Source organism: Aspergillus homomorphus, assembly GCF_003184865.1.
Source record: "Aspergillus homomorphus CBS 101889 unplaced genomic scaffold BO97scaffold_7, whole genome shotgun sequence".
Lineage (NCBI taxonomy): Eukaryota > Fungi > Ascomycota > Eurotiomycetes > Eurotiales > Aspergillaceae > Aspergillus > Aspergillus homomorphus.
Window position 1 is genome coordinate 271,579 of NW_020291893.1, and position 17,908 is coordinate 289,486.

The 17,908-nt window shown below is 54.1% G+C and overlaps 8 protein-coding genes across 8 annotated transcripts; 6 read left to right on the forward strand and 2 right to left on the reverse strand.

The window, feature by feature from the left end:
- Nucleotides 1–118: 118 nt before the first annotated feature.
- Nucleotides 119–1,581, forward strand: BO97DRAFT_422179 (twinfilin; the record flags this gene model as incomplete). Its single annotated transcript, XM_025696776.1, has 4 exons — nt 119–137; nt 324–1,021; nt 1,127–1,378; nt 1,465–1,581. 4 exons carry the CDS (start codon nt 119–121, stop codon nt 1,579–1,581), a joined length of 1,086 nt encoding a protein of 361 aa, XP_025553977.1.
- Nucleotides 1,407–2,283, reverse strand: BO97DRAFT_257695 (PHF5 family protein). The gene is made up of 2 exons (XM_025690882.1): nt 1,897–2,283; nt 1,407–1,681 (listed from the first exon to the last, which is right to left on the reverse strand). Exon 1 carries the CDS (start codon nt 2,226–2,228, stop codon nt 1,902–1,904), a length of 327 nt encoding a protein of 108 aa, XP_025553978.1. The 5' UTR covers nt 2,229–2,283; the 3' UTR covers nt 1,407–1,681; nt 1,897–1,901.
- Nucleotides 2,284–2,549: 266 nt separating this feature from the next.
- On the forward strand, nt 2,550–4,098 carry BO97DRAFT_441321 (uncharacterized protein). Its single transcript, XM_025698160.1, has 4 exons — nt 2,550–2,806; nt 2,884–3,409; nt 3,476–3,544; nt 3,635–4,098. The coding sequence occupies exons 1-4, from the start codon at nt 2,796–2,798 to the stop codon at nt 4,043–4,045; spliced, it is 1,017 nt and encodes a 338-aa protein (XP_025553979.1). The 5' UTR covers nt 2,550–2,795; the 3' UTR covers nt 4,046–4,098.
- A 417-nt stretch (nt 4,099–4,515) lies between these two features.
- BO97DRAFT_441322 (alpha/beta fold hydrolase) lies at nt 4,516–6,107 on the forward strand (the record flags this gene model as incomplete). The annotated part of the gene is made up of 7 exons (XM_025698161.1): nt 4,516–4,667; nt 4,823–4,875; nt 4,929–5,036; nt 5,104–5,213; nt 5,280–5,619; nt 5,680–5,731; nt 5,830–6,107. The coding sequence occupies exons 1-7, from the start codon at nt 4,589–4,591 to the stop codon at nt 6,105–6,107; spliced, it is 1,020 nt and encodes a 339-aa protein (XP_025553980.1). The 5' UTR covers nt 4,516–4,588.
- Nucleotides 5,904–8,023, reverse strand: BO97DRAFT_441323 (uncharacterized protein). The gene is made up of 5 exons (XM_025698162.1): nt 7,704–8,023; nt 7,500–7,647; nt 7,373–7,445; nt 7,188–7,312; nt 5,904–7,126 (listed from the first exon to the last, which is right to left on the reverse strand). Exons 1-5 carry the CDS (start codon nt 7,891–7,893, stop codon nt 6,400–6,402), a joined length of 1,263 nt encoding a protein of 420 aa, XP_025553981.1. The 5' UTR covers nt 7,894–8,023; the 3' UTR covers nt 5,904–6,399.
- Nucleotides 8,024–8,623: 600 nt separating this feature from the next.
- Nucleotides 8,624–9,476, forward strand: BO97DRAFT_403876 (60S ribosomal protein eL43). Its single transcript, XM_025694835.1, has 4 exons — nt 8,624–8,694; nt 8,775–8,805; nt 8,956–9,120; nt 9,229–9,476. Exons 1-4 carry the CDS (start codon nt 8,676–8,678, stop codon nt 9,290–9,292), a joined length of 279 nt encoding a protein of 92 aa, XP_025553982.1. The 5' UTR covers nt 8,624–8,675; the 3' UTR covers nt 9,293–9,476.
- An 845-nt stretch (nt 9,477–10,321) lies between these two features.
- Nucleotides 10,322–12,679, forward strand: BO97DRAFT_468790 (putative PHD and RING finger domain protein). Its single transcript, XM_025699776.1, has 2 exons — nt 10,322–10,729; nt 10,839–12,679. The coding sequence occupies exons 1-2, from the start codon at nt 10,432–10,434 to the stop codon at nt 12,419–12,421; spliced, it is 1,881 nt and encodes a 626-aa protein (XP_025553983.1). The 5' UTR covers nt 10,322–10,431; the 3' UTR covers nt 12,422–12,679.
- A 2,082-nt stretch (nt 12,680–14,761) lies between these two features.
- On the forward strand, nt 14,762–17,146 carry BO97DRAFT_385783 (MFS transporter). The gene is made up of 2 exons (XM_025693497.1): nt 14,762–15,938; nt 15,998–17,146. The coding sequence occupies exons 1-2, from the start codon at nt 15,209–15,211 to the stop codon at nt 16,903–16,905; spliced, it is 1,638 nt and encodes a 545-aa protein (XP_025553984.1). The 5' UTR covers nt 14,762–15,208; the 3' UTR covers nt 16,906–17,146.
- The last annotated feature ends 762 nt before the right edge of the window (nt 17,147–17,908 follow it).

Sequence of the window (17,908 nt, forward strand, 5' to 3'; positions counted from 1 at the left end):
GCCTTCCCCCTCCGTCCGCTCCGCAGTAAACATCGCCCCCATCAACCAAGAGCCACAGCATCAACAACCACCGCATCAGATAGAGCCAGCCCACCAGCCCCGGTGCATCTCATTCAAGATGCAGTCCGGAATCTCAGGTACGTCTCGCCGACATTCTAGGCTGATCCATCTCTCCATCTCGTTCGCCCTCCCTCCACTGCACCGCAATGCAATGCACACCCCACCTCCCCCTGACAATTACGACATCAGCCAGCCAACCTGAACCCATTCCCATCCAACAAACCACCAACACCACAACCCGCCACTAACCAGATAATAAACAGTCTCCCAAGAACTCCAAACAGCCTTCACAACCTTCACAACAGACACCACCCTCTTCTGCCTACCAGTGACGATCCAATCAGAGCGCCTGACCCCGCTCGCCGCGCTCCCCTTCACCTCGACCAGCAACCCAGAAACCGCCTTCTACGCCTCCCTCCCGCAACTCTCTAGCGTCCTCGAGCCCAAAACCCCCATCTACCTGCTCCTGCGCCGGCCCGCCGGAACATCCGGAAGCCATGAGCTCCTCGCCCTAACCTACATCCCGTCGAACGCAGGCGTGCGCGCCAAGACGCTCTTCGCCGCGACGCGCGCCACGCTGGCGCGCGAGCTCGGCACGGAGAAGTTCGCCGCCACAGTGTTTGCCACGGACGAGGACGAGGTGCTTGGTGAGGAGGCGTGGCGGGAGCGCGATGCCGAGCGGAACAATAAGGGCTCGGGCTCTGGAGACGGGGCCGGTGGGTTCCGTAGGGAGGATCTGATGGGTGAGAAGGAACGGGAGTTGGAGGCCGTGCGGCGGGCGGAGGATGAGGCCCGGAATGGCACGCCCAGTCGTGATATTGGGATCGGGGGCACGTTTCAGCGTGGGAACCCGTTTGGAGGCGCCGGCGGCGGTGCGTCCGGTATGCGGATCCAGATGCACGTTGATGATGAGGTTAAGGGGGCTTTGGGAGCGCTACAGCAGGGTGGGTTGGTGCAGTTGGTACGTTTTCTTTTCTGTTCTTTTGCTCTCGTGGTGGGAGTGACAGGAAGATTGAAACTTGAATTGGATTTTATTTTGTGCTTGGCTAACGATCTTGATTAAAAGGCCATCGAGGTCAAGTCTGAAGCTTTCAAGGTGGCGGTCGTGGAGTCCGGCGTAGACGCGAACTCCGTCCAGTCGCACATCCCGGATTCGTCGCCGCGGTACACCTTCTATCACTATCCGGACTCGGACGCCGTCATCTTCATCTATACCTGTCCGTCGGGCTCGTCGATCCGGGAACGCATGCTGTACGCCAGCTCCCGCATGCACGCGCTCGCGATGGCGGAAGAGCAGGGGCTGAAGGTCTCCAAGAAGGTGAGTCACAAGGCTGGTCGTTTTTGGAATGCGTGTTCGATTTTCTTTCGCATGTTGGGCTTCCCTCTAACGTTGAGACTTTGCAGATCGAGGCATCCTCCCCCGACGAGATCTCCGGTGAGAGACTGCAAGAAGAGGTTCGCCCGCCACAGGGCACCGGACCCAGCCGCGGCTTCGCGAGACCGAGACGGCCCGGCCGGTGAATGGAGTGGTTGTGACCACCGCTCTTCCGTGATTCTTGTAAATCTTGCTCGCTTTAAGACATCGATCGACAGTATATAGCATTTCCAGCATTTAGAGCAGCTGAGAAGTCAGTCTCCGCCCTGCCACATGGCCTTTTCTTATTCCCCTCTTATTTGTAGCCGGAACGCACCCGATCCCCATAGACCCCAATCCGTAAGAACAAGAAAAAAAAGCCCCCTCTCCCAGAGAAGTATTCCCACCCTGGTCCAGCCCAACGGACCAAACAACCCAACCTCTCAAGCCAGGAGGGATAGGACAGGGGAAGGGGGCCCCACCAAGATCAATGATTCCGAAAACTCTTTTTCTGGTAGAACAGGTCCGTCCGCGAGGAACCCAAATTGATGATCTTGGGGCAGCCGTCGCGGTCCTTCTCGAGGCGCGTGCACTCGAAGCAGTAGAAGGCGTCGCTGATGCCCTCGCCGCCGCACACGATGCACTTGTTCTGGTAGTTGCCGAACGAGCACTCGTCGCAGATCCGCACCAGCGTCGTGGGCCGCACGTACGAGTCACAGACCGGACACTTGCCGTCGCACTTGTCGCAGAGTCGGCCGATGGAGATGCCTGGTTGCTTGCGGCACATTACGAGGTCGGGGTGGTGGCGGGACATTTTTGGATTTGGTTTGGATTGGGTTGGTGTGGTTGTTGGGTTTGAGGTTGTGGGTTGTACGCTGGTTAAATGCGCAGGTTGTAGTGGCGTGGAGGGAGGGTAGGTGGGTGGATTTCAAAGCAGAGCTTGACTTGCGGATGCAGGAGAAGGGAGATGAAGGAGACCGAAAGGAAGAACTTAGGCTTGAAGAATCGCGCCGCCGCCCGCCGTTGCTAACTTGCTCTCCCCCCGATTGGGTAAGGCGTGGCCCGTGCACTGGTATGGTTGGAGTCCCGCCGCCGAAGCAGCGAAGAAGGTCGAGATCGCATATCAGTGGTCAGCCTGTTGACTTTGACGGTAAGTGGTTTAGAGACTAGAGCGACTTTGCCTTTTACCTCTTTGGTGGTTGTTTGAAACACTACCCTGCAGACTCTCGTTGTTCTAACTCAGCTGTATTGTTCGCTCTCCTTCGACAAGACGATCCTAAGGCGTTGGCTGGTGTTATCAATTTTCTTGAAACCGACCACCCTTTCGTACAACCCCGGTCCGTTCGGGCTTGTTTCTACAACGACCTTAAACTAAACGGCTATGGCTGAAGGGTAAGTCTCTTATTTGCTTCTCCGCCGACGCCGCCGCTATGATAGGATCCGAGATAACTAACACCCCGATTAAACAGAACCCTCGCATCGGCGGTCGCTCTGCCCGATCCCCAAGAAGACCACCAAACCACAACAGCAGGACAGAAACGGCGCCAGTCCTCCTCCGCCACAGAGCCAGGCGAGGACCCCACGACAGCAGCAGCAGCAGAGACCAAACGCCGCCGATTGAGCACCTCCACATCCCCCTCCCAGAACCACGCCGCAGACACAACCGACCAACCCCCCGTATCAGACGCAACCTCAAACCCCCTTCCGTCCCCGGAGGAGCCCAAACACCAACAACAACAACCTCCTCGCCGGCCCGGGGCAGGCCGGAAGGAGGAGGAGCGCAAACGCGGCCAGCGGCTGTTTGGCGCCCTGCTCGGCACGCTCTCGCAGAGCAACTCGAACACAGCGGCCCAGAGGCGGCGGGCCGATATCGAGAAGCGGCAACAGGATAAGCTCAAGCTGCTGGATGAGGAGTATGGGGAGCTGAAAAAGAAGAGGCGCGAGGAGAGGGTCGAGAGGCGGAAGAAGTACCAGAGGGCCTATGAGGAGGAAGCGGTGGGTTCTTCTTGTTCTTCATATGCTTGGGGAGATGTGTGCCATGCTAATTTACGGTTTGGGCAGATGCGCACGCGGCATGAGAATCTTTTGGCTACGGCGAGGTTTTTGAAGACGGAGGCCGAGCCTGTTTTGGTATGTCCTTCATCTTATTGTTGTTTTCCGTGGTCTTCATGGGGTGCTGCGAGTGGTCGGTTATGACAGGGCTGACTGTGAGTTTCATAGTACTACAAACCATGGCAATTGAGGTCGGAGGATGAGGCGATTATCGACGAGCAGATCAGAGAGGCGGAAGCTACTGTCGCGCGAGAAACGGCAGAGTTAGAGGCTCGGTACTCTGCTCCGAGCCAGGAAGACAATGCAGATACCACGCGGAAGTCTGAAGGCACACAGGAGGAAGCTCAGGAACAAGCGCAACCAGAGGCCCAGGAACCCAAGAGCGTACCTGACGAGACTCCTGAATCTGAAAACACCGGCGCAAACCCCGACGGCGACGCAGAGACGGCTCCACAAGAAGCCACCCCTGCGAATGAGAGCAGTGTGTCTCTGGCGGATGGCCACGATGATCTGCATCGGGCACACGACGACGACGGCGGAGAGGTGGTCGAGGACCAGGAGGACACTGTAATCTACTGAGAAACTACCACTGAAGCTGTGGGCGATTTACGCGATTGTACTTTATAATGGCCATGTTCTGAGACTCCGGAGCGTTATGTATCAAAAGCCAAGCCATGGGTCGGACTGCATGCTTGATGTATGTGACTGTCCCGCATCCTACCTTGCATTTACGATAGCCGAGGCATTCGGCAGCAAGATCAGACAATGGGCGACTGCAACTGCAACTGGAACCCTCCGCTTGTCTCTTCTACAAGGCAAGACGGCTTGACCGCTGCACTACATAAGTTGACCCAGTAAGAAGAGTAGACGCTCTAAGAAAGCCTCACTTTGCCGGCCCAACGATTCTAGATCTGCCTCGTTGCGATCCTTTACTATCAATAGCTTCAGTTTCACGTGATGAACAGCTGGCGGGGGAATCTCCATCAGGTACCATAGAATAAATTAAAGACAGTCGGTATGATTAACTTCTCTCGCGACTACTTCTATCGTTCTTTGCTACAAGTATTTAACTTTCCGTCTGACTTCCCTAGCAAACCCATCCCATAGAATCGGAATTCCAGAATGGCGGTGGACAAGATCGACGTCACCGGCGATTCGCGAGTTGACCGCCGCTCCGCCAACCTCAATGGCAAGACATACAGTATGTGACCTGGAGCACGACGAATTCGTCCTAATAAACTGTGCATGCCTGAGAAGCCATCATCTCAATCCAACTCAAATACAAATACACTCCCCGCAACACCAGCCAACCCGAACTCCAACCCGATCACTGATTACATATACTATCGCACACAGGCTATCTATACAGCGAGCCAGAGTCAGGAATCTGGCGCGCCACCATCTTCCTCGTAAGCACTTGAATACCCAGCCAGCTTTCGACAATCTTACTCAGAACGAATAGCTCCATGGCTTCCCCGACCTCGCCATGGGCTGGCGCTATCAGATCCCGATGTTGCGGAGTTTGGGATTAAGGGTAGTTGCGCCAGACTGTCTGGGCTACGGGCAAACAGTATGAACCTCCACCACTTCCCACCCCCTCAACCTGGACCACCAAACTCAATCGCAAGACGCAATAGGACGCACCCGAAGACATCAATCTCTACTCACACCGCAACTGCGCCAATGACATCAAAGAACTCGCCTCCCAGCTCGGCGCGGAGCAGATCATCCTGGGCGGACATGACTGGTACGTGCTGCACCCATGGCCTTCTATCCCCATCCCAAACCCAACACATACTGAAAAATCAAAAAGGGGCGCAGCCCTCACCTACCGCGTAGCCCTCTGGCACCCGGAGCTCGTAACGCACGTCTTCACAATCTGCGTACCGTACGCCGCGCCAACACGCCACTTCCTCCCGCTGGAGGAACTCACCCGCAAGATCGTGCCGCACTTCGGCTACCAGCTGCAGTTCCGGAGCGGGGCGCTGGAGCGCGCGGTGCAGTCGCGCGACGAGATAAAGCGGTTCCTGTTGGCGCTGTATGGGGGCCGCACGGATGAGGAAGACGGTCAGCGGGTCGCGTTTGATGCTGAGGTTGGGGTGCTGTGGGATCGCGTGCGCAGGGTCGGGGGGTCGGGGTTGTTGAGTGAGAGCGTATGTTCCCTTTTCTACCCCTTGGTTTGCCGAGAGAGATGCTTATGTTGGTTTGCGCAGGAACTCGAGTTCTACGCTGCTGAATTCGAGAGGAACGGGCTGCGCGGTCCTTGTATGTTCTCCCCTTCCCGACTCCCGCTGCTTTGACTACCCCAATGGTGGGAAGGCGAAGGTAAGCGCATATGCTAATTTGTTATGGCACCGGGAAAGTGAACTGGTATCGCACCCGGCAGATCAACTACGAGGACGAATTGGCTATCCTCAATCGCCGCATCATCGCCCCCCTGCTGTTCGTTCAGGCGCTGAAGGACCCCGCGCTCCCGCCGCATCGAGGCGGGGGCATGACGAAGACGATCCCGCACTTGACCTATAAGCACGTCAATACGGGCCATTGGGCCCTGTGGCAGAAGCCTCAGGAGGTTAATGAGATTATTGCGTGGTGGTTGGAGGAGGTTGTTTTTGGAAGGGCGGGGTTGTCGAGGTTGTAGGTAGGTATCTTAGTGATGCTGTGGCGTGGAGGTGGGGGTTTGAGAGGGGCGAGGGAATGTATGTTAGCGTGTCGGTGGGATGACTTGGCCTTGGGGACTGAATGGGTGGGAATGAGAGGGTGGGATTGGAACGACTGGACTGTTCTGCAAATCTGGTTATGGTGTTCGTTGTGGTCGTTTGACTGCGTCATGCTGTGGTGCGGTGCTTCGTTGCAAGATTCATTCATATGGGATACAGTACAAATAACACAACCGATTATACAGACCATACCATCATAACACGACACCAAGATCAGTGCTCGAAAATCTGCGTCTCGACCCGACACCCGACTTTCTCCCACCGATCCAACAGCTCCTGTCCTAGCACCGCGCTCGTCACGATCCCACCCCGCGACACCCTCTTAACCTTCTCCTCATTCTCGAGAATCACCATCGCCGCCTCGGCGAGACTCAGCCCGGTGAATTCGTACATTCCCCCCTGGTACCGCAACTTGCCGAACGCGCGCTTCGGCGACGACGACGAGGAGGAGGAGGTGGAAGCCTGATCTGCCGTCGCGACGGCACGGTACTCGACCTGATCGTTGACCGAGTCCTCCTCCCGCGGCCCGGTGCCGGGACTGTAGACGTACTTCCGGACCAGCGCGCGGACAGGCGAGAAGATCAGCAGCGAGATGCTGATGAGGAAGGCATAGTGGAAGAGAACGCCCACCAGGGCGTTGCGCACGCGCAGGAACTGCCGGAAGTGGAAGCTAGGCCCGTAGAACTCCGGCATCAGGGAGCTGCTGCGGTGGACGATGTTGATGTCGGCGAGGCCGGACGGCGAGGTGGTGAGCGCGCCGAGGTCGCGCACGTAGCGGACGCCGGAGAGTCGGGCCAGCAGGGGCTCGCTGGGCACGTTGCTGGGGGCCGGGGAGGCGGCCAGCGCGAACGGGTCGGCGGATTTGGCGATGTCGGCGAAGGAGAGCGTGTCGAAGACGGTGAGGATCGTGCTGAGCGTGCCGCCGCTGGCTCCGGAGGATCTGTTGGTATTTCGCGTGAGTAATGTGGTTGATGGTTGGGGTGGGATTCGGTTGGACTTACTTGATCTCGTGGATGGCGGAGACAACTTCTCTGGTGTCGCAGGCTAGGTCTTCGCGGATGCGCTTGACCAGAGCCCAGGTTAGCATGTCTGCTGGGGCGCTCTCGATACCGACTGAGGGGATGATCTGGCCGCACTTGGTTAGAAGCTGCGGTGTGTTATAAAGAAAGAGAGAGATCACACGTACCACGGCCCCGTTAGATTTGGCAGTGTCATGATATTTCTCGATGATAATCTTCAGCCAGGGGGTTTCTCCAGTTCTGTACGGTGTGCGTTAGTCTAGGATGTTAGGCCGCGAGTGAAGGGCAACTGACGCATCGACGTAGTGTGTTCCATTGCTAGCACATGCCTCGATCACCGGCGTTGAGTGCAAACAGTACGGACCCACACAATTGATGATGATCTTCGTCTTTTGGGCCAGCGGACCAAGCTCTTCTCGGTTGAGCTGTACAGTAAGGATATCTACTACCGGTTAACAAGGCTATACAGTGTATGCGAAGCATGTGCAGCCACAGTACCAGGGTCTCTGCGATCAGAATTCAAAGCCTTCAGGTCCTTAACAGCTTGCTCCAGCTTGGGCTGAGAGCGTCCGCCCAGGGCCCATTTCAGGTTGGTAGGAAGATGCTTGACGATATGCTGGGCACAGAAGCGTCCTGTGTAACCGGTTGGGCCAAGGAGGATGATGTCATACTCTCTCTGTGAATCCATCTCGACGAAGTTGTCTGTTACTTTGGGAAGTACTTATGTTATGGACGAGGTTCTTAAGTCAATGGCATGAATAGATGTGTTAGACTGTAGGATGGAGTTGCTGCACGCTGGTATGCGCATGGGGTTTATACAACTAGGGATGGATCAAGACTAAGTACAACTGGAGGCCTGAGGTTTGTTCCCCATCTGATCGGTGGTACCAGACTAACCGGATCTAGACAAACCCATGTTTAACTGAATCCGGGCATGTGATACACACTAAACACTGAGCACTGTGAGATTGAACATGGCTCTATAGAGGTTATGTCGTGTGGATCATCGAATTCAATAAAGCTTATGCGGGATTTTCAGGTAACATCTACGTTCTTACGACAACAGCATGCATGCATAGTGCCAGTGCGCCAAGCGTCAGCAATGACAGTTATGCTGGTCCGTATTACATAATCGAATGCTGTGGATATATTATGTCATCATGGCTTCTGAATATGCCTCGCACAGTGCGGCGACGATTAGACAGAAAAAAGCGCCAAAAAGGATATAATAGAAGTGAAAGCTTTTTTATTATGATAGCCAGTATAATCTGCGATTCTCGTTGCTTAGTCTCCTCCCAACTTCAGTCTGTTCGAGCCTGATGGAAGCCAAAGTATGATGCGGCTCACGTGACGCTAGGTGCAGCCCTAAGCGAGCCCGCCCACAACCACTCCGACTAGAAAGACTCACGTCTCGATTTCGACTTACCGCACTGTATCCATCTTCGACCTCAACAGCCGGATCCAGCCAAGATGACGAAGCGCACTAAGAGTATGTGTATACCCTCGAATCTCTGCGCCAGATGAACGCGAATTTCAGCCTCCGAATAAATTACTGACTGAATATCGCAGAGGTCGGCATCACCGGTAAATATGGTACCAGGTAGGCAGTCGCGCCCTCCCACTCCGAAGCATCAGAAAAATTCCACCAACCTCGATCGCGATCAACCACCCGAGCGATGACCTTTGAGCAACTACACAACGATGTCTCTCGAAATGGAACGAGCGAATATTGACGATTGTATGATCACAGATACGGTGCCTCCCTGCGTAAGCAGGTGAAGAAGATGGAAGTGTCCCAGCACGCCCGTTACATCTGCACCTTCTGCGGAAAGAACACCGTCAAGCGCCAGGCTGTTGGTATCTGGGAGTGCAAGGGCTGCAAGAAGACCGTTGCCGGTGGTGCCTACACCGTCTCGTAAGTCTTTGCCTTTCTGTCGACTTGGCTGCCTGGATCGGCCGGACTGGACCTCTTCAGGCTCGAAGACGTGACACGATTTGCTGATCGATGGACTCTGTAACACAGTACCCCCGCCGCCGCTGCCACCCGCTCCACCATCCGCCGTCTCAGAGAAATCGCGGAGGTTTAAATGTGATGATGGGATTTCCTTTTCTTTACGTTTGAAATAAAAAAAATGCCAACTTAAGATCTGGAAAAACTGCTATGAGCGCACTTCTCGTTTCGAAACGTCGTGATCCGATGTTGTTAGCACCGACTTCCTCCTCGGTTTATGATTTCCCCTAGACTTAAATGCAAACGGTGATACCAGGTCCATTCCAACTTTAGTCTTTCTCGAGTCACACTCTTCGCATTTACCAGTCTGCCTGGTTTCTCGTATGACGCCTGCCTACTCTCATTTTTTGGGGTCGACAACTCGTGATCATGCCTTGACGGGGAATTTGCGGCCCGTATGTGAGGGAGAAACCTAAGTTTTGGATATCTCGATGGCAACGACCATACTTCCGTGCCAACGACCTCGACAAATGTCAGTATGCAGAGGCACACTACATTGCGGAGGGTTATGTGGGTGGTCATGATCTCTTTGCCTGATCACTAAGCTGGACACCGTCAGTGCCAGTAGTCGCACCTTATGGATAAAGCCTATAGTCGAGCGTAGTCTGTTTTACAACCACCGTTGAAACCTCTGAACGCCAGGAATGCTACTTTCACTATGCTGCTAATCTGGTGCGATAAGGTTACTACTATCTTTAGTCTCCCTGAGGGGAAGGCAGGGGCGGTCTACACTCCGACCGATGGATAGAATCCATGTCCCGAAAAGAATCATGGAAAGAGGGGAAGGGGGAAAAGGTGCAGTAGGTGATTCAGTCTGAACTGCTGTGCTTACCGTGACTGCTTCCTGCTTGCTGGTGGTTTGGTCCTGCTGGTGCTTCCTGGTGCTTCCTGCTGGTGCTGCAAGGGCCAGGGCATTTCCTGGCTTGCCATCATCCCAACGCCTGACTAAGGTCGCTTTGCCGCTTTTTGGGGGCAATGATTGGCCCTGAAGGCTATGGTCACGTTGGGCTCCAGCCTGCTTTGCGTTAGATCGGATTGGCGGTCCACCTTCAAAAGGCCGGTTGCTTTCTCCCCACATCACTCGACCTTGACCTCTCCCTCTTCCCCCCCCTTCTCCTTCTACATCTCACACCTTTCCTATTTCTTTTCTCTATTTGCTCTTCATGCCTTCTCTCAGCGTTTCTGCAGACAATTCTGAAATCTCCCCTTCTGTTAATGTCCGACACTTGTATTGTGTGCTTAGGAGACCTTGGCGAAAGCGCCAGCGATCCTCTTGCCGTCGCCGCCGAGGCCGCGCCAAGACTTGACTTCGAGGCAGAGAGCGAGTCGGCGGACATTGCCCTCAAGGTAGATAATGTCGACAGCAATGAGGATCCTGGTCAAATCGCCCAGTTGCTGCCTTGTGGTCACATTCTGCATAACAACTGTCTCAAACCATGGGTGGAACGGGCCAACAGCTGTCCGATCTGCCGGCGGAGTTTCAATGTAGTCGAACTCAGTGATCGCCCCGGCGGTAAGTCCTTATCACCATGCCCCAAATCTCCATTGACGCTTATGGATTCCTTTCCTCATCTCAAATAAAGTCTGGCCTTGACTGATAGATTGTCTGTTTGGAAACATAGGTCCCGTGATTTCGTCTTATGCTGTCGAGGACCGAACCCAAGTTGCCGATGTTGATCCTTCGATGGTTATCGAGTACATCGATGACGACTTCATCGATTTCCAGCCTTGTCCAGTCTGCGGTGACCAGGACAATGAAGAGCTTCTTCTTCTCTGCGATGGCTGTGATGTACCCTCACATACATACTGTGTTGGCCTCGATGATGTGCCTAGTGGGCCCTGGTACTGTGCACGGTGTGAAAACCAACGCCTTCTCGGACGCTCCCCTGAGGCGAGTGACCGGGTTTCCCGCCCGCAGGACCGACGAAACCGCCGCACCAGAGCACAGCAGCGGAGGTTACAGAGCAGAAATCAAATAAACTCTCTCCACTGGGCGCAAGTGTGGCAGTCTGTTTGGGATCACCTGAACATTGACCTAGATTTCCCCTTCGATGATGATAGGGCTTTGGAGCGTGCTCGTCAGCAGCAACGACGGGAAGAGGCCAATCAGCGTGAGTTCCGCGCATGGCAGCGTCGTTTTGAAGTTGCTGAACGACAGGGTGGCAGCAACCGTTTTCGGGATACTGCGGCCTTGCTCGATATCGAGGCCTCGTGGCCATCGCGGCCGCGCGTACCCCGCGAGCCCACCCCGGAGCCCGAATCGCTTGAAGAAATGAGAGCCTGGAATGCATTTGAGCGGGCTCGAGAAATTGAGAACGACCCTAGTGCAGCAAGAAAACGCAAAGAGCCTACGATGTCCCCGTCCCCAGAGCCCAGCGAGCCTGCACGCAAGCTCAAACGTCCCCGGACCCGCAGAGCCGAGGACTTGGCTGCTCTCGCTACACAGAACGGGGAGTCATCACGGGCTGCAAGTGCACAGGCCACTGCTCGGATCAATGCTGATCCCCCTAATGAACCGAGCTTCCTACAATCGCTGTTGAAAGAGGTGGAGTCGTCCTCGAATCCCAACGGCGTTAACTCGCATGGTCCCTCAGCTCAATCCTCCATCGCCCCGACTGATCACTATACTCCCGGTCTATCCTCACCTTCTATCTCGCCTTCACCTTCTAATCACTCATCCCCTCGAATGTCCTCTGCGACACCACCACCCCATGCCAGAAGTAGGCCGATATCTCCCTTGCAGCTCGGGTCGCCTTCAGAATTATCCTCCCCACCTTTCTCACCGGACGTGTCTCCGAGTGCTTCGAGTAAAGACCGTCATGAAGATCGGTCACCACGGCCCACCCCTCGCTTGAACCGCCGGATTCCGCGGGCTGCAGCTCGATCGGCAGCCCTTCGATCGCTCCATACCTCGCCCACTCGCTCTGGTCCGTCATCCTCTGTCAAGTCGGCTGTCCAGAAGCTTGTGGGGACCGAACTGAAACCCTACTACCGCTCAAAGCTTGTTTCCAAGGATGAGTATACAGATATCAACCGAAATATATCTCGGATGCTATACGAACGAGTGGGTGACGTTGAGACCCTCGAGGCCGATGCCAGACTTTCGCTGGAAGGAGTGGCCAAAGATGAGGTGGGCAAAGCCATAGATACGTTGAGGCAGCGCAAAGACGCTGCCAATGGCCATGTTGTTGAAGCCAGTTCTTGAGATCTATATAGCGAGCGAATATGCATACACCGGCGTATTGTAGCAATTCCAGGGAATTTGGAGGACAAGCCATCCCGGCGTTTGTTGCAAAGGCACTACTGTATTCGTGGGCGGGGATCTGTACGTAATCATCCTTTGGGCATCCCGTCTATTTCTTGTGGCCGGTGTTAGGCTTGTCTGGGTCACTTTTATAATGGCATACTAGTTTGCAGCGATTATATAGCCTCGAGTTGATTCAAATATTTTCCGCATCCTGGCTGATTGCTATGATGCCAGGTGGGCAGCCCCACCTGCATATTAGGCATTTTGTTTTACATGTACTCAGTAGGACCTTGAATCTGCTCATATCCAGTGATCGATCGGCGGTGATGTGATGATCGACTCAAAGCACGAAACAACTCACCTTTGATTCACCGGAGGTTGTGTTTGAGACTCATCCATTGATCTCCCTGCCCTGCGGCCTGGCACCCGCTCCTACCAGGTAGACTAATCCAGAATCCACAGCCGTTGTGCGTAGATAGGTACTGAGTAGGCATGTCGATCACCAGCGGGCGCCTGCACGGGCTTTCCGAAAAACCAAGGCCAGCATGCAGATCGGCTATGTGTACGGAGCACACGCCTCTGAACTGGAACCCTTTCCGATCAGCGGGGGAATGAAGCCTCGGTCTTGATGCGACCAGCCAAAAGACCGATGGCCGCGCTTCAGGCTTCCGTCCGGTTATTGTTGAATTGATCCTCTAGATCAGATGGATACTCAGTAGGCTGAAGGGGGATCTGGCATGGATGTCATGTGTCCTACAAATTGTCGAAAGGGGACTAGTTATTGGTCGGCTGTTTTCCGTGCTCCGTGCGTTTTAGTTTTAGTTGTTTGCATTGGTCGGCTGTTCTCCCCGATGACTAATGGATCTCTGGGTGTCACGGGTGTGGGTCTAAGCGCCGTGTGCCTCAGGTTGCGGTGTGATTGATGGGTGGAAGGTTCCGTAATGTTTGCTGTCATTGATAGTTCTGCCGAGCTTAGCATTACTAAAGTGCTTGGTGTGGGGTGGTTGAGTCTGCCCTGCCATGCTACTCCAGTGCTCTGCTCAGCAAGAGATACCTAGGGCCGTAGAGCGAGGGATCTCTAATCTCGAGGGGCAGGACAGTTTAAATGCTTAGCTGCTTCAAATGTCCCTTGGTATTGAGGTACTTGTGTGAAGTGTTTGGTGCTCCCTTTTATTTCCCTCGGTTTGCTTTATCTTTCAAATGCAGTAGCGCTCCTTGAACCTCCTTTATTTGTGTTTGCATCAGGGAGGAAAAGATGTGGCTTGACTTTCGCTCCTCGGCTCGCGAGTCTAGACGCATAGATGCCCCTTTCTCATCCATGGCTCCACAGCAGTTTCACATCCTGAGCCAGAGCATCTACAGGACTTTGGCTGAACTTGATTAGAACCGGAGGTAAGCCATGCTCGGGTAACTGAAAGGGGTGAGTAGGCTATCGGGGAATTCGGAGACCACGCGCGCTGAGTTGGGGCTTGGAGCCTTGGGCTAGCCTTTACCCAGGAGCCGGAGTTAGGCCGGGATTTGAGATTGTGGGACTGACTTCTTTAGTCTACAATCTATATGAGCCTGGAGTGAGTACTCCGTCCTTAGTCTAGTCTAGTCTGTGGACTCTAGGCAGGCTTATGTTGATGCTTAGTACTGATGAGGAATCTAGGTATCGAGGGAGAGATGAGGAGGCGATCCGAGGTCGGTTATCGGCAATGTCTGCCTGTCTCCAGCTGCATGCATCCGTTGTAATATGTGATAGAGCGGCGTGAAGGTGTTTGACAGATGTTAATCACAGACTCTGTCGAGATTTCCGTTCAGTTTTAGTCATCGACTCATCGCCCACGCACCCGAGCAGCACAAGCGGGGCAGACGAGAGAATCAAGCACCTCGCGAAGCCTCTCGAACAAGTTCGAATGAGGAAAAGAAACAGAAAAAAAGAAAAAGCTCTGTCGGAAGGACAGCCTAGCGGGTCCCTTTTCCTAATCAGGTGTCGGCTGTCGGAAATGCCGAAAGCGCGAGCGAGCAAACCTTTGGTAAGCCAGACACTACACTTCCCACGAGTCAGGCGACCGGGCTTGCCCCGGTGCCTTTCATGATTCATCATCATTACATCCTTAGTTGACTACAAGGAGGGGGGAGGGTTTATGCACCTTATCCGTTGCATTATCTTCGGGTATCACGGATACTTTAGGTTGCTGACTGACGGACTGACGCCTGCAGGAAGAGAACATGACCTCACTGGCAGTTGATTCATGACAGGCAATGAATTGATGGATTTCGAAACAGAAACTAACTAGCATGGACCGGGGAGCGGATTTAACAAGCTCGATATCCAGTATCCACGACAAATCAAGTGGGTGGAGTCCGTCTCGCGTTTCCACCTGTGCCTTAACCCCGATCACTTTACTAATGCTTGCTCGCCATGATTCATACCTTCTATAGGCCCATGCTATCAGGGTTTTTTTTTCTTCCTCACTGCTGGCGGGTAAAAGTGGCCCACTTGCTTAAATCAAGGTTGTCTCTTGTATATAACAATGGCTAAAGCCCGTGGCAAGGGTCGTTGGTGCCCCCTCTTCTTTCTTCATCTCTGATATCATCGCCACTCTCCCGGGGACTTAGATACTATAAGTTCTTTCTTCGTATCTCCCCACGGTTGTATTATCTGTATCATTGGTTCCACTGCCCCCTGGTACCCCTGAGTTTTGGGATAGGTTCACAGATCCCCATTTGCTGCTCCTACGCGAGCCTCAGTCACACAACATGAGCGCCCCTCATAGTAGCAATGCCCCGGAGTGGGCTTCGAACACCGAGCCTCACAAAGAGACGGCTCTCCAATCATCGGATTCCACCCTGAGGTCTCAATCTATCGCTGCGACCGGGGACAACGAGAAGGAGATCGATCATTCGTTCGACAAGGATTTGGAACGGGATGGATCAGACACGGACGCCAACGTACCCGAAGACCAGCTGGAGAAAGCCGAGGAGAAGGAGAGGGACCCCAACCTTGTCGACTGGGATGGGCCTGACGACCCGGAGAATCCTCAAAACATGGCATACTTGAGGAAGTGGATCATCACCATGTCCATGGCTTTCATGACGATGTGGATTACCTTCGCTAGCAGTGTCTTCTCGACGGCAACCCTGGTAACGGCCAAAGAGTTCAATGTCTCGACCGAAGTCATGATTTTGGGAACGAGTCTCGTGGTCTTCGGCTTCGCAGTCGGCCCTCTGATGTGGTCTCCTCTCTCCGAGCTCTATGGACGTCGCATTCCTCTGTTCTCCGGCTATCTTATCTTCGCTATCTTCCAGATCCCTGTCGCGGTGGCCAAGAACGTCGAAACAGTTCTAGTCTGTCGCTTCCTGATCGGAGTCTTTGGTTGCTCCCCCTTGGCCGTCGTCGGTGGTGCTATGGCTGATTTTTGGGATCCCGTTGACCGTGCGATTGCTATCGCATTGTTCTCTTCGGCTACCTTTGTTGGACCTGTGCTTGGTAAGTGTTTCCCTGGGTAACAGTTGAGTCGTGCCAGTAGACTAACTCTTGTGTCTCAGGTCCGATTGTTGGCGGTTTTCTTACCGATTCCAGCCTTGGTTGGCGATGGACCGCTTGGATCACATTGATTGCCTCGGCGTCCTTTGGTCTTTTGGCCTTCATCATCGTCCCCGAAACTTATGCTCCCGTTCTCCTGCAACGCAGAGCCGCTCGCCTCCGCAAAGAGACCGGCAACACCGAACTGTACGCCCTGCTGGACAAGAGCCGCCCGACTATGAAAGACATTGCCACCAAATACCTTCTGCGGCCCGTCCTCATGCTTTTCCTTGAGCCGATTCTCCTCGCGATCACCCTTTACCTGGCTTTGGTCTATGGTATCCTGTATCTCTTCTTCGAAGCCTACCCTGTGTCCTTCGAGCAGGTGCGCGGCTGGACGAACGGAGGTATTGCTGGACTGCCTTTCATTGGAATTATGATCGGAGTTGTCTGTGGTGTTGCCTTGATCGTGTGGCAGACTAAGACGCGATTCGCCCGCAAGCTGGCCAAGCATGGACGCGTCACTCCGGAAGAACGACTGCCTCCGATGATGATCGCTTCTGTTCTCTTGCCCGTGGGTCTGTTCTGGTTCGGCTGGAGCTCGCATCCCAGCACCTCGTGGGTCGCCCAGGTCTTCGCCGGTATTCCCATCGGCATGGGCATCCTGGTCATCTTCATGCAGGGTCTCAACTATATCATTGATGTGTACTTGATGTTTGCCAACTCGGCTATTGCCGCCAACACCCTCATCCGCAGCAGTCTGGGTGGTGCATTCCCCTTGTTCGCCACGCAGATGTATAACAAGTTGGGCGTGGACTGGGCTTCCAGCTTGCTCGGCTTTATCACCTTGGCCATGATCCCCATCCCGGTCCTGTTCTTCTTCTTTGGCAAGAAGCTGCGGGCCATGAGCAAGTTCAGTCCCAAGCTGTGAACCTTCGCTATCGTCATCTGTGAACGTTTAACTCTTCACCTTTCTCCGCTTTCCCTCGTTCTTGAAGAAAAACTTGCATTGAATTTCACTCACTGATCTGGCGTTCTCTTGGCGGGCATACGATAAAAATGGGTAATGTTTATTGAACGGTATATGTGACATGTGCATAGCATAGCGGCATCTCGATAGATACTAAATAGCGTTTGCCTTTCCATCTGCATATATACTGGCTGAATGTGATACAATCTATCTTCAGTGACTGAATCATTTGGCTGTAGAGTCTGAACGGCCGTTGGTGGGACGGTAGTGCGGTGTTGAACACAGAACCGGTTAGAGAGTGGTCAGTCAGACATCGTCCCCGATTTCTCTTCTAGGTCCGGTCGAGATGGGCTGCACGACATCTATTGTGTATCAGGAACCTAATCCGTAGTAAGTCTGGCCACGTCGTGCAGGGGGTGAGGCGGGCTTGTTTCAAGAGATTGTCAGGGATTGCTTAGTCAGACACAGCGTTGCAGTGGCTGATTCTAGAGAGGATGATTGTCTCCTTATTGTAGAATGATGATCTGAGGGACTGTAACTGTCATGACTGCATTGAGCGTCAATCCCCAATCCTGGCTAGGAGTTTATGAAGTGACTGTACTCCGTAGACCCGAACTACAGAGAGCACCGAAAGAGGCAAGTGAGTGTCGCGCGACGCGTCCCGCCCATAAAGGCGGTCAAAGGCGGTCGGGGAAGGCCGAAAACCGCCCGTCAATCCGTCGCGGTCTGTCTTTTGCTGTTGCTGTTGCTGTTGCTGCTACTGCTGCTGCTGCTGCTGCTGCTGCTGTGCTGCTAAACTGCTACTGCGGACCACAACCTAAGCTTCCTCTTCAACTCCGAATTGATCCTGTCCCCTCCTCCCCTCCTCCCCACCCCATCTTCACCTCCTTCCTTACTCCTCTTATTCTTTCTCTTCTCCTTCTATTCAACGTAACGGAGGCCGAATTCCTCCCCATTCGATAAA